Here is a 15,313-nt window from a genome sequence, read left to right as displayed (position 1 = left end):
CCCCAATTAACTCATTCACTGCCATTGACGGCTATAAACGTCAAAAATTAATTTGAACTATTTCTATTAGTTTAACTTTTTTTCCCACTTTTGTTAACAAGAGTATGAAAAGCTAGACATTTAAAAAAATATATTTTATTTAATTTTTTAAAGAAACGAGTATTAAAAATTGGGGCGTGAGGCGATTAAAATTTGTAATTGTTATTAATCGCATGATTTCACTAGTTAAATCACGATTAATCACAAATTTTAGATCTGTTCTAAATGTACAATCATTTTCTTCTTTCTTTCATACTCTTGTTAACAAACGTGAAAAAAAAAAAAGTTAAACTGAATTTTGGACGTCTATAGCCGTCAATGGCAGTGAATGAGTTAAAACTGCAGCCCCATAAAGACAAAATGTAAAAGATATGCAAGCGGCAACATCACAAGAGGACGAAGAGGCGCATTTTGTGGCCTCAGCATTATTGCAGGTTGCAGAGGCGAGTCGGCCAAAGCCACAAAAGTTCCCTTTTTAAACACATGAGGGCGTGCTGGCGCAAAGCTCCAAGGCGGCGCTTTATGCAGCTCGTAAAATCTGAAAAAAAAAGGGCCTATTTATGCCGTAAAACTCCAAAGTCCTAGTCAGTATTTAGTCGTGGCGAGCTGGCGTTCAGTTTTATCGTCGACACGCACAACAAAACACGACAGCGACAATGAGAACGCTAAAACATTCATCAAGTGTCTGTCAGCCCCGCTGACTTTGTCCAAGCCGCTGTCAGCGGATGATGAAATGCGCGTTGGCCTCGGACCGTCGGACGTCAGCGTCACCGCCCCCCCCCTCCTCCTCCCCCTCCTGTCTTGTGTATCTTGCGTGTTCCAGGATGTGAGTAAGCGAGACCGCAGCGGCGACGGAGTTCACTGAGGACTCGCCGAGGTCAGCACGTCTGCAAACGCGCACGCGTGCTGCAGAGGCGTATAGTTTGCCATTGGGCAAGGCAGGCAACAAATTCGGCACCAACCGCATACCCTTCACATTAGCAGTGCAGCAATGACAATTGACCATCTCCAATTACCTGAGTCAGGTGTGTTTTTTTTCTTTAAAAACAACAATGTAAGACTGATTATTTTTATTTTTTTTGTAAATTATCATGAGTAGTAGTGGTAAAGCTTTTATTTAAAACAACAAAAACCCGACCGTGTATAGTAATGTATAGTAAGGTGTCTTTTTTTTTTTTAATGACCATGTATAGTAAAGCAGGGTTTTTTAAACGACCATGTTATGACCATTAAATAGTAAGGCGTTTTTTTCCATATTTTTTTTAAATAAAAGTAAGGCGTTTTTTTTTAACGACCATGTAGTAAGGCATTTTTAAAAAGATGACCATGCATCATAAGGCGTCTTAAAAAACAAAAAGAAAAAAAGGATCATGTAGGCGTTTTTTTTATTTATTTTTTACGACCATGTAGAGTAGGATGTTTTTTTTCAGCAACCAATAAATAGTAAGGTTTTTTTATTTTATTATTTTTTGACCATGAGGCATCTTTAATGACCATGATAGTAAGGCAGGTTTTTTAAGCGTCCATGTTATGACCATTATATAATAAGGCGGTTTTTTTTCTTTTATAAAAGTAAGGCGTTTTTTTAAACGACCATGTAGTAAGGCATTTTTAAAAAGATGACCATGCATCATAAGGCCTCTTAAAAAAAAAAAGAAAAAAAGGATCATGTAAGCATTTTTTTTTTTTAAACGACCATGACCATAGAGTATGCCGTTTTTTTTCAGCGACCAATAAATAGTAAGGTTTTTTTTGGGGGGACCATGAGGCGTTTAAATTATTATTATTTTTTTACGACCATGTAGTAAAGCATTTTTAAAGATGAGCCTCAAATCCATGTATATAGCAAAGCATTTTTAAAAAGATAACCATGTCTTTGACCATGTAGCGTTATTATTATTTTTTTTTTACAGATGACCATATATCTACCATGTAAGGCGGGTTTTTCTAAAACGACCATAGCATCAGGTTTTTCTTTTATTTTTAAACGACCATGCGATTAGTAATTTTATGTTCCTGTTTTTTGACCAAACAAACAAATATAAAACAAGTCACTTGAATGAAGCACAATTAATGGTGATTGTTTATTGAATTGTGCAATTTTAAAATGACATACTACGAACGGCTTTTTGCGTGCTGCCGCTGGGGAACGTTGCCGAGTCAGAAGTTCACCTTTGAAGGTGACGTCATGCATTTTGTGTACAATTTCATGGGTTTTCTCCCACACTCATCGAAAGGACGCCCTTGGATTCCCCCTCCCACTCAAAAGCTGCCCGGATATCAAATCCAAAGCAACGCAACGACGCCATCTACTGGCGTATGTTTGTCAGCACAGCCACGACGACGTTTGACTTTTAACAGACGAGCTGCGTGAAACCGTTGAAAAACATACTTCATACATTAATTAGTGGCAGTAAAAGTTTGGATTCTGGTTCAATATGCAATTTGGCGCCACTGTTACATACTCAGAAACAGAAAAATGATTTGGTGGTTGAATTGGGTCAAAGGTTAACTCCACACAGAAGATCGAACCGAGATTCAAACTGAATCTCGGCTTTGGCTTGAAAAAGTTGACATGACGAAGACATGCAGTGTTCAAACATTGGCAAGTTGTTTGTGAACGGCGGCAACTGGATTCTTCTGTGATTGTGAAGACGTTTCAGTTCGAAAATGTTAAAGATCACAAAACGTACACGAAGAGTAGACGTCAAAGCGTCTGCGGCGAGTCCGTGTGCGTCAGCGACGGCAGCGGCGAGTCCGGAGGCGGCGTGGGCGGATTGGACGGCGGGTCCGAGTCCCCGCCGGGCCCCCTCACCTGCAGGGGGCGCCACTCGTGCGTCGGCTCCCTCCTCGCGCTCCGCGAACTCTTGCGCTTGGGTTTGCGCGGGCGCCGCCTCCTCTCGTCGGCGCGCTCGCTCAGCGCGTCCGACGACTCGTCGATGTACGCCAGGTTCTCGCCGAAAAAGTCCAGGAGGCCCGTGGAGTAGGGAGAAAGCGAAGGCGAGGGGGGGAGGGAACTCGGATCAGGTGAGGGTTGGTCGTCGCCACATCTCGCCGCCTCCTCGCCGTCCGTTTTGCCTCCTTCCGCTTGGAGGGCACGGCGAGCCTGGAGTTTCCGGAGAAATGAGAAGGACGAAGACGCGGAAGACATGTCGGATCTGGAGTCAAAGTCCGATCCTGAGAAGGAACCGTCCCGTACGGCGGCTTCAGGGGAGCCCAGCACGGAGGCGGACGGAGCGGCGGGAAGGGAGAAGGAACGCGTGAACAGGTGAGGCAAGGAGCGCCGCGCCACCCGTTGACGCAAAGCCGCCGCCGGCTCGGACCTCGGCACGGTGCCGCCGCCCGGCCTCGTCCTCGTCCTCGGCTTGGCCGTCCTCGTTCGCTCCGGGGGGGAGCCCAGCCCCTCCAGCCGGCTCATGGAGCTGGACAGGCCGGCCCAGTGGCCGTTCTCGGAACCCCCTCGGGCCCAGTAGCCCAGCGTCACCTGGGCTCCGCGACGGATGCGGCGACGCTCGCTTCGCTTCCAGCGCCGGCGCTGCAGGAGGAAGGGGTCGTTGAACTCCAGGGGGTTGGGGATGCGGAAGTCCTTGGACATGTGCTGCGTCCAGTCGGTGGCGTGAGCGCGCAGCTCCTCCATCTGGCGGGACCGCAAGCAGCAGAAATGAGCAGAAAAGGCGATGATTGTCATTCAATTTCAAGTGTCATCAATAGATTGACAACAAAATTCCATTTCTGGAGAAATTGCATCTGAATGCTAAATGAAAAATACCAAATGATATGAAAAGACATGGAATGAGAACAAAACAACGATACTGGTTAAAAAATATATATATATGTTGATAAAAAGTGTGTAATGATATTGAATTGTATGGAATGATGTAAGGTAAGAGAATTTTTGGTGTCATTGGGAATGAATGAGGAATATTTTTGGTGACAAATGCAAAATTGGCTGTCAAAGTTGTTGTGTGAGGCAGATGTGCTAATAACCACATTATCACCGTGTTGCCCCCCCCCCAAAAAAAAGACATTTTACATGATAAGTCTGACACTGATTGCGAAATATTGTTACCCCCCCCCCCCCCCCCACCGAAACCCAATTTAGGGTTTCCACTCACCACTAAATCAATTAATATAATAATAATAATAATTAGGGATGGGAGCCAGCGATACCAATACCAGCCTTATTTTAAGAGAGTAGTACTCGTGACGGCGCCCTCTTGTGGCTGTTTTAAGATCAGGAACTAGAAATTAAAAATGAGAGGAATAGAAAATTGCCTTGAATTCAATACATAGTAATGGTAGCGGTATTTGACTAAAGAGTTGAGTATTGGTCTAAAAAAAATTTGGTATCGAACATCTTAAATAATAATAATAATAATAACAAGTCAGCTTTATATAACAAATCATATTTCTCCCAAAGATTTCAAGAATATTTCTCCGGTTACTCAGGGCCCTCCACACCATATTCGCCGAAAACCTGCTCGGGACTCGAAATAGTTAAAAGGCGTGAATGGTCGTTTATCCCCAAGTGTCCTGCCATTGACTGGCGACCAGTCCGCGGTGTCACTCGAAGCCAGCTAGGAAAGACACCAGCTCACTTGCTCACTCTGAGAATAGATGCTGTACTGCATATACAGGAAATGGGCGGATGAAGAAAAAAAAAAAAAAAAAAGTAGAAAGCTAATGATAGATTGACTGGTGAGATGAATGTTTGTGTGTGCGTGCGTCTCGCCTCAGCGCGGGTCCTCTTGGAGAGCACACGCAGCCAGTTGCCAATCATGGTGAGGATGGAGGCAAAGTAGGCCAGACCGAACACGATCCACAACCACACCAGAGGTTTGAAGAACAGACCGCCAGCGTGACTCCCATCTGGAGGCACACGCACACGCATGCGCAAACATCTATTAATATTATTTTCGAAGGCAGCTTCTTGGGACTTTTTTGGGCCTGCTTTGATGATCAGATTAACATCTCGAAGGCAGAGACCCCGGGGATTTTGTTTTCTGGTAATAAAACAGTTGCGCATTTGTCAAGATTATCGCGGTGAGATCGGATTTTCCGAGATGAAAAGCTTCCAAAGTATTTCAATGAGTCCCGTGATCCCCCCCCCCCCCCCCCCCCCCGTTTGCTGAAATGCGCACGAGAACCTGCGTTCGCACCCGGCACGTAGTCTCCGAAGCCCACGGTGGTGAGCGTGATGACCACAAAGTAGAGCGACTCCAGGAAGGACCAGTCCTCGGACTTCTGAAAGAAGACGGTGGGCACGGCCAAGAAGATGAGGCAGCCGATGAGGATGGACAGCACGGCGGAGATCACGCGCACCGTGGTGGGACGCACTTGACGCTTCTAACACACACACACACACACACACGATGCAAACAATCCTCAATAAAAAATAAAAACTTTTACACTCCGGCATTCACAAATTAGAGGTTATTTTATTCCTGGATATTTTTTTCTTCAGGAAAAATAAATATCTAAAAAAACGTTTTTTCTCCCCTGCTTTTCTGAATATTTTGTTCCGCTGTTTTTCAGGATATTTTTTATGAGAAAAAAATGCAGTAAAACAGAAAAAATATTCAGAAAAACAGGAAAAAAAAAGAATCCAAAAAATGAGTCAGAAAAACAGGATTTCCCCCCCAATTGAATGCAGTACGCTTCCGACCATCACCGACTTTCTTTGTCATGAAGTGATCTGCTATGTGAGATGGTGAAGATCAACAGCCACTTTCAAGTGACTGTGCTTCATTGCCTGCAAAATGATCAGTACCACTATCAGAAAAACTCGCCATCCCCACAGTTGTGACATTGCAGCTATCATGTGACAGCCACAAGGTAAGCAGAGCTGCATTGAGTTTTGGTGAACAAAAAAAATTAGCAATAGCTAACAGCGTTAGCTTCTGGCAAGTGGCACAGAGAGCAGTGTACAGGTGTAATGATTAATGAGTCATTGACAACTAGATGATGAAATTACTGTTATCAATAAATATTTGTGATAATTCATTATTTGTTTAGATCCGTTTTTTTTATATTTAATTTTTTTTTAGCTCGTCAACAGTTAATGTTCTACAATTCCTGCAGTCCTCTACAATTATCTTTGTGTTGAATTAAAATCAAACATTTGCTTTTAATTTGGAAAATAATAATCAACGTTATTGCATATTTCCAGACCCAACCAGTAACTTAATCATAATTTGTTTGTTTGTCCATTTTCTGTACTGTTAATGTCCTCTTATTGAATAATGGGATGAAATATATTGAATCTGATTCATCACTTAATCAAAAAAATGGATTAATCAGTTATTAAAACAATTGTTAGTAGCAGGCCTATGAAGCGCTGCCACCACAGATGAAAATTCTTATACGAGTGTAAGCCGTTTGTCCACCTAAAAGGCTTACGAGGCCAGACAGCAGGCAGAGCCCAGAACAGAACCCTTTCTTACCAGGAAGAGGGTCTCGATCTTGGCCACGGCCCTGCGCAGCACGGTGCCCATGTGGTCGCCCACTCCGGCCAGCAGGATGCCGAACATGGGGATGCCCACCAGGGCGTAGCACACGCAGAACAGCTGGCCGTAGCGCGTGCGAGGAGACAGGTTCCCGAATCCTGGAGGAGGGCCCACGGCGGGAGTCAGCAGGACAAAAAACGGCCGAGACGGCGCTAAAGGTGTTCAGCGTACCGATGGTGGTGATGATGGCGCCGCAGAAGAAGAAGGCGGAGGCCACGTCCCAGCGTGTGGTGAAGTTGGAGGAGAGGCTGCCCACCTCCAGGCCCGCTTCCACCGCAGACGCCACTTCCTGGGTGGCGATCGCAAAACATGCAACATAAAACTTTCGTCTGTTAGGTCAAAGAACATGAAAAATATCTGACAATGACACTCGCTTGCTGTCATGTGTATGCCAAAGCAGTAGGTGGCGCTGTTACTCACATAAGTCATTATCATGAATGTGGACAAACAACCACAGTGAACATTTTATTTGTTTGGCACATCTATTTTTTGTTTTGTTTCATAAAATATTATACATTAGATTTTTTTTAAGGGATTAGAAGAATATATTAAAATGTTCCCACTGTGCAGAAAATATAAACATTGTATAAATAATAATAATAATAATAATTTAAAAATTCAATTAAAAAGTATATCTTTAAATTTGATTTTTTTTTAGGGATAAGAATTTATTCAACAATGAGAAAAAAATCTATCTATATTTTATATCAAATATTTCAAAACCTAAATCAAAAAGTATACTTAAAAAAATCTATAAATATACATGTGACTTAATACAAAATTAAAAATAGAAACAATAAGAAAAAAACTGTAAAAAACCCAAATTCTAAATAAAAGTAAACCAAATAAAAAATATTAGAAAAAAATGTATATATTTAAAAGCAATTCAAATACACATAAAACTAATTTGAGTCAGTAATGGCTTCATGTCTCCATAAACATATTTTTGATGCTTATTTATAAACATGTCTTTACCGTACTTTTATTATTCTAGTAATTTAAAAAAAAAGATATTTTCATTTTTGGCTTAAGTTTGCCCAATAAAAGCTCGCGCAAAACGGATTTTACCCTGATATTGAAATTCCACCTGTTGCTGAATTTAACCCTTCATTTATAAACATTACTAAATATATTAGTATATTACGAAATAAATTATTATAATTGTGAAAACCTGATCTGCTAGAGGAAAAAACAAGGGAAGAGTCATAATCATTCTAGAAAAGTAACTTGTATAGTAAACAATGTTCACCACTGTAATTTCAATTTAATCATAACAATAAAACACACAAAATATTCTAAAAATATATATGTATATACAATTGAAAATAAACAGATAAAAAACTGAAATGAGAAATATAAAAAACCCAAAAAACAGACTTGTCCATTTTCATTAACCAACCAATTATTCAAATGTTTACACATCTGGAAAAGCAAATAGAAAAATAATCAAATCAAATTCTGACGTTTGTGTGGACATCGCCGCGAGGTCGCTGATGTTGGCGTGCGTGCGACTGGCTGGCGTTACATAATGATTCCATTGATACCTTGACCAGCGTGTAGAATTCCCGCTCGCTGACGCAGGAGTGATTGTGCAGGAATTTGTTGGTGGCGGTGAGCAGCTCCTGGAACTTGTCGCTTTCCTGGGAAGCCTCCAAGTTCTGGAAGACCAGCGCCCCCATGCCCAGGTACAGCACCACCCCGAACAGGAGGGCCAGGACCGTGGCGCAGCGCATGGTGACCGCCCCCCCCCCCCCCCCCTCTCCGGGGTTCGAGGTCAGGGGATGTGGTCGGCGCTCGCACTCAGGATACACTCAGGGCACAGCTGGTCATAAACAGGAAGTTCCTTTTAGAGGGCGGCTGTACGTGTAAACATGCAACACAACACGGTGGCTTTTTTTATTTAATTTATGCGCGCACGTGTGCGTCACGCCAGCGCCGCACTGGCAGGAAGCAGAGTCCTATTAGGATGTTCCCATGAACGCTAGGTGAGAAGTCACACATTGATGATGTCATACCAATATGGAAATTTCACCCCAAAGTGAACTCAAATAAAATCAAACCCAAATAGAAAAACCTCATGACCGGTTCAACACTTGTTGCTCCTCTCGCTAGCACAATGAACACGAGTTTAAGGCGGCATCTGTGCATCATGTGACCAAGGTTATTATGGGTACGATAATGAATGAAAAAAACTAAAAGTTAATTGGAGAAAATGTTGCTGTAAATGAAATAAAAAAATGACAACCAATTGAAACTACATTTTACCTTTATAAAACGACACTCTCAAAAATAGCCCAACTATAGCTCAAAAATGGACCGATCCTCTTCTTGAGTCGATTTGACCCAACTTTGTGACAAGAAATGGATCTTTCAGCGTAAAACAACTTATAAATATTGGTCAGATCCTTTACTCGGGTCAAAAATTGGGTCATTTTGTGTAAAAACCCAGAAAGTTGGGTCAAATTGACCCATAAAGTGGATCGGCCCATTTTTGATCCACAATTGGGTTACTTTTGACCAAAATGTTTTTATAGTGCAACTAAAAATAATTATAGCAAAATGTGCTTTGTTTTGTCTTTGTTCATTTTAGCTTATCCAACCACCCATCTTGTTTTAATCCTGCACACAAGAAACAGCCTGTATAAAATAAATAAATAAATAAATAAAAAAAAAAATATATATATATATATATATATATATATATATATATATATATATATATATATATATATATATATATATATATATATATATATATTTATAAAGCTAAAGCAAATACTAAAACTAATATAAATATTTTTCGGGAATAAAATTAAATAACAAATCTGCTCTTAACACAAATGCAAACGCATAATGTAAATAGGAAAAAAACAAAATTATTAGGGATGTAACGAAAACGACAATATTGTGATATTAAAATTGCCACAATGTTGTCGTCCTCATGTCAAAATATTAAAAGCAGCACATCTGTTAAAAAGACAAGGTATGTATTCCATTTGTGCAGTTCTAGCACCCTCTAGTGGCTCGTTTAATAGTGCAGTTTAATTTGAATTAGGAATGTTTTGGCCACTGAGGCAGTTATCACTTCAACTAAAGACAGCATTGTGAATTACATGGACCGTGATACCTTGACATCATACACTCAAATTCTGAGCTCCTATATGGCCATGATGCGATGACTTTGTCTATCCCTATCTCGCACATTCCAACAAAAACATACAAGGCCGGTTCACGGACAACTGTCTACTTGAACGCGATTGTGTGGCGAGCAGTCCAGGGTGTACGCATGCCACCTCTCACCCCAAGTCATTCCAGGTCAACCTTGACCCCGATGAGGATAAGATCTATAGAAAAATGGATGACTGCCAATCATGTTCTGCTTTTGTTCCCTTGGCGAGGAAACTCTAGATTTGTATGAAACTTCCTTCAAAGATCCGAGCTAGTGATAGACGGTGGTTGCCCGTTGATGCGTTTAGCAGGTGACCGACTTACGTTAAAGCCTCCGTGGGAGCCTTTTGTGTTTCTCACACCGTGTTGAGATTCACAATGAAAGCACAGCCGCCAGAAGAATAGTGAGCGGAAGGAAGCCAGCGTGACGTGTTGGTCGCCTAAGAAAGTGATTCCCAACTGGTGTGCCGTCACTTAAATTGCTCGCAAAATGACTTATTTACGGGCTTCCCCTGCTGTTATGTTGCTTGATACAGAACTTTCGATGCATTTTGTGGTTGCAATTAGTTTCTGCTGTTAAACTACATTTACAATGCGTGTAAAAAGTGTGTCTTATAATGTCTTTTAAATTTGACAACAAGGAGAAAAGTCTTAATGACCCTGCCAAATTTGAATTAAGATTTTTTTTTATCAGGCTTTAAATTGAGTAATTCCCCCTAAATTGCCAACAAATATACAATACAATGAGGTTTCAAAATGGTGGCTGGACTATATCCCACCGGGTTGTCACGGGGCTTTCCATGTCATGACAACGAGGCACTCTAAAGTGGCCCTCGTCCAAAAAAGAAAAAAAAATACCCCTCGCTCGCTAATTTGCCTTTCTCTGCGCAACATGCGCACACTCATGGCGAACAATGAGGTGCTCGTTTAAGTTAATACGGTTCAGATTTGATACTTCAGTCTTTGGTCATTTTCAGCAATTATCATTAAACGTGTATTATGTATTTAGAAATTAATCTGTGAATTTACTTTACAGGGTCTTTAATTGTGTGTGTTTTATTTTTTTAATATAATTTGTTCTCTCTACATCAGTGGTTCTCAAATGGGGGTATGTATACCCCTGGGGGTACGTGAGATTTTAAAATATATTTTAAAAGTATATGTAAATGTTTAAGAAAAATACAAGTTCACAAAATTAATTTTATATTCAGTAGGCCATTCAATTTCACTATCCTAAAAACCCAGCACCTTCCCCATACCAGAATAGTTTGACTTGTCATATGCCACCTGGAATCGCCTGTCAATCACTTGAAAACTTTATTTAAAATTCAGTTAATTATTTAGTTTTGAGAACAAAGCTTTACAATGATCCTAAATGAGGAGACTAAATGTTGATAATTTTTACGAGCACAAATCTTTATTTATAAAATAAATTATCTTTTTTTTTTTTGTTATATGTTATTATTTCTAAATAATTCAAGAGGCCTCGTAAATACAAATAAAGTTCCAACGTTTAATAAATCAGACAATAATGGCGCAGCACTCGGTTTAAAAAAAATGTTTCAATCAAAAATGCTTTGCACTGGTTAGACTTGACTAAAAAAAAAAATTCACAGTGGGTACGTCGCTGAAAAAAGGTTGAGAACCACTGCTCAACATCACAGATTTGTACCAACGTCATGTGGATTTGGAACATGTTTCTTCTTCATCTATCTATGCCAAACATATGTAGTGACAAGCACAACAATCACAAAGTAAAAGCGCTTCCACGAGATGGTCCATAATTAACCTGAAACTACATTTTTTGTTGTGCCATTTTCTTTCCAACGCAAAAATCAGTTTTTTTCTTGTTTGAATCGAGGCGGACCGAAGATGAAAACAGACGTCAATGAGGAGGAGGACATTACCTTGAGGCTCCCAAGTCAGGAGTTCATCCCATGTTAGGTCAGCTGATGAGCTCGCTTGGGCTCCGCTGGGGACCTTCAAACAAAAGAAGATTCTATTGGACGTCTTCGCGCACACGACAAACACAAGACTACACTTTGTCATGGTTAAAAATAAATAAATAACTGCCCGCTGTGACGTCAACAGATTAAAAAAAAAAAAAAAAAAAAAGTGTTTGCGCCTTATCACCACTTTGAACTGTGTTTTTACCTCACCAATGGAACTCCCATGTGGAACCCTGACAATGTCCTGACATTTGCCAGAGTCTGGCACACTGTTAGCATTCAGCGCTAATGGACCTTTGCTTGTCAAAGTGTGACACTTACTCGTCGTCACAGTCCCAAATATGCACTACGCGATAGAGTTTGTCATTGTTCTTTGTTGAAACAGCAGCGGCTGAGCTCATGTGAAGATAAACATTGGAGCAGGTGGGCCCGCGCACGCAATCGTGAAAGGAAGCACGGGACTGAGGGGACGACGTGCGCGCGAGATGGATGCGAGGGCTTAAGTATGGCAAAGTTCAGATTTTTTTGAGGCTCACATTAAAAACTCAACTATAAATTGCAATATTGATATTTTACTTATGTTGGATTTCATTGACATCACATAGCTTTGTTTTTGTTATTTTGTTGGTCAGCAAGAATTGCCACAACAAATATGGAGATGAATCCGTTTTCAATTTGCACTCATTAAAAAAAAAAAGAAATATGAATGCAGAATGTTACTATATGCATTTCATTGTCAATAACTTCAGAACTATTAACGCATGTGTTTCGCATACCAACAGTTAAATACACTGTATATATTGGGTTTATTATAACATCGCTGCCAATAATATCACATCTATTCATTGTACAAATATGAGGGCAGCATAATTGGACTATTTTATATGCAACATTTTGTTTTGTTTTTTCCTTGTTTGGATCAGATTTCACTTTCTTTTAATTACTAGCAAAAGGTGCTTTTTTTTTTTTTTGCATTATTTTTTACTTTGTGGGTTGCTTGCTTTGAATGCACGTGCTATGTGTGATTATTGCCGATGTGACGATTTAATTGCGCTCACAGATGAATACAAATAATTATTGATCTATCTTGCCGATCCTGACAGATTGATTGATTGATTTAATTTAAGACTCAAAATGCTTCTGAGCCATGCTAAAAATTGAAAAAAATACAAATTGCCAAATTAGTCACCAAGAAAATAAAAAGTAAATAAAACACTTTTACAAGCTCGTTTGATCAAATACAAGAGCTGGATGAAAAAAAAAAAATGCTTTTACAAGATAACAATGCTGCTCATTGTGCAGGTATAATGAAGCAAAACTCGAGCGAAAGCAAGAAAAACACAACACGCTCCACCAACCGCAACTTCACTTCTTTGAAATACTTTAAAAACAGCTGACCGTTGTGCCTACAAACAACGACGACAACTGAACGCATTCACGAGTTCTGCTTTTGCGTTCATTCCTCTTCGATAATACAAAAAGCGAGAAACATGAATTTGAAAACAAGACGCATACATGACGAAGACTAACATTTCTAACCAAAGTAATGAATGAATGAAAGAAAGAAAATCTCTTACCTTAACTGTGGTGAAACTTGAATCCAGATGTGTCGTTCTCCGGCCCCGCAGCACTCAGTCAGCAGCTGTGTGTAATTGTGTGTGTGTGTGTGTGTGTTGTGAATGTGCATGTGTGTTTTCTCCTTGGAAGGTGTTTCCCCATTCTTGTGACCCTACATCACTCTGACACGGGGAGAAGACTTGAGGAGGAGGAGGAGGAGGAGGGGGAGGGGGACATTACAGGGTTCGCAATTTCCTGAGATGGATGTGTGTGTTTATTGGGAGGGGTGGGGAGAGGGGTTGGCAAACACAAAAAGTGACACTTGGCTCGTCTGAGACAGAGTTATGAGTGGTGAAATAAAGCAGCCAGTGAAGTTCCAAGGCCAAATTTAGCAACAATGTGAATATTTTGTGAGTCAAAAATGTGAAGGAGAAAAATGAGAGGACACGTGGCGGCGGAAATGAGCCGTTTCATCAAGATATTCTAAATACTTTTGGAGGCGCCATCTCACCAGAGCCGTTTGAAGGCCGCGGGGACAAAACAGGATAAAAGTTTAAATACGTGATTACAGTTGGCCAAAACGTATCCTGGCGCACAGCTTGGAAGTGCTTATGATATATGCAGATTGTTCACGAGAAGAAAAAAATAAATAAAATCGCACTCTTACCATTGTTGTACGCACACATTAGGAAAATGATATCGTAAGAATATAAATATTAGTAAATGTTTTGTATCATTTCAGCTGGTTTATGAAGACTCAAAATGTCTGTGACTTAAAAATACATTACGCTTTTTTTCCCTTTTTTTTTTAAATCACTATGCTTCATTTTGATAATGAAATAATTGCTTATTTTAACTAGACAAAGAGCAATTTCTGCAGAAATTTTTGTGGAAATGCTGAAAGACTGAATGCTATTAGCTGAATGCTAAGATTTGAATGCATATGCTTAGGAAGTAAATTGAAAGATAAATTACTAAAATGTGGTCCACGCGGGGTTTGATCTCAGGTTCTCCGTGGTGGCACGCCATTGCGCAAAGCACTGAGCTAACTTGACTTGCTCAAATTCAGGGCTGATGGCGTATTTATTTTGAAAAGTGTCATCTGATGCTAAAAGCTAGCTAGCATGCATTTAATCATTTCAGTGAAATTTGATTTGGTAGTCAGTTGGTATACATGTATATCACTTAGCATAATGGCCGTGGGTATATTTGCAATGTAGTGTCGAAGGTGGGATTCAAACCAGCGACCTCCTGATTACTGAACAATGCACTTTACAAACTGTGCCATTGAGCAGTATCAGGCAGGTGGTAATCATGATAAGTTGTATGTGTGGAAGTGGGCGTGGAAAGTGGGACTTAGAAAAAGTTCAACGTCAGTCCCATTGAAAATGAATAGGAATTTTTTTTGAATTTGACATTTGAACGGTGTAAATTATAAGTGTTATGTGGGAGTTGTTACACGGCAAAAAAGTGTGGAAAATAAAAATCACAATGTGTCTCAGTCTTTTTAATGTAAAAATCACATTTTTCAGTTTTTAATCGATTTTATGCATGCACACATTTAGAGTGCAGTTGCTCTACCTAGTGGAGATTAGCAAACACAATAGTTTATTTGTTAAGTTATTAATTTAAATGTATTGTTACATTTGATTAGCTTCATAACATAATTGTCTAGATAATTTTTTAATTTACTATTGCTAATTTTCCCCCCTTGTTTTTACGAAAATGCTCAAATGTGAATTAGGCAACTATGCTAGTAGACAACAATTTGTTAACCGTCCTATTATTTTTGTTTCTTTCTTACGTCAAAAACATTTGTGAGGCAATGTGACCCAATTCATGTTTAAATCACTTTTTTTTTTTAATTATGTATTTTTTGTCAATATTGGGAGACAAATAAAAAAAACTTTTTTTCTGAAAGTTTAAAAAAAACTTTTTTTCTTGACCTTTAAAAGAAGCTAAGATTTTTTTTCTTTTTCTTTTTTGAATAAACATACAAAATGTAAATGTAAATCGAACTACTGGCCTTCTTCAATAAACACACACACAAAATGCCTACTGTGTGTCACAAACAGTCATGGTGAACAACATGAA

The 15,313-nt window shown here is 39.8% G+C and overlaps 1 protein-coding gene across 1 annotated transcript; it reads right to left on the bottom strand.

Moving 5' to 3' along the window:
- Positions 1-2,099: 2,099 nt before the first annotated feature.
- kcnk4a (potassium channel, subfamily K, member 4a) lies at positions 2,100-15,258 on the bottom strand. The gene is made up of 8 exons (XM_086084952.1): positions 13,240-15,258; positions 11,621-11,693; positions 8,090-8,367; positions 6,717-6,834; positions 6,483-6,643; positions 5,199-5,385; positions 4,772-4,908; positions 2,100-3,676 (listed from the first exon to the last, which is right to left on the bottom strand). Exons 3-8 carry the CDS (start codon positions 8,276-8,278, stop codon positions 2,747-2,749), a joined length of 1,722 nt encoding a protein of 573 aa, XP_085941078.1. The 5' UTR covers positions 8,279-8,367; positions 11,621-11,693; positions 13,240-15,258; the 3' UTR covers positions 2,100-2,746.
- Between the last annotated feature and the right edge of the window lie 55 nt (positions 15,259-15,313).

The sequence above is a fragment of the Leptonotus elevatus genome, chromosome 9, assembly GCF_054856555.1.
Source record: "Leptonotus elevatus isolate MCC_2025b chromosome 9, RoL_Lele_1.0, whole genome shotgun sequence".
In the NCBI taxonomy this organism is placed as follows: domain Eukaryota; kingdom Metazoa; phylum Chordata; class Actinopteri; order Syngnathiformes; family Syngnathidae; genus Leptonotus; species Leptonotus elevatus.
Note: the sequence above shows the minus strand (reverse complement) of the source record. Positions and strands in the feature narration are given on the sequence as shown.

Excerpts from the sequence above, each read along its gene's own strand:
- kcnk4a (XM_086084952.1), bottom strand. The coding sequence starts at position 8,278 with ATGCGCTGCGCCACGGTCCTGGCCCTCCTGTTCGGGGTGGTGCTGTAC. Across the intron at positions 6,835-8,089 it reads AATTCTACACGCTGGTCAAG|GAAGTGGCGTCTGCGGTGGA; the intron begins GTATCAATGGAA and ends ATCGCCACCCAG. Across the intron at positions 3,677-4,771 it reads CCAAGAGGACCCGCGCTGAG|ATGGAGGAGCTGCGCGCTCA; the intron begins GCGAGACGCACG and ends CGGTCCCGCCAG.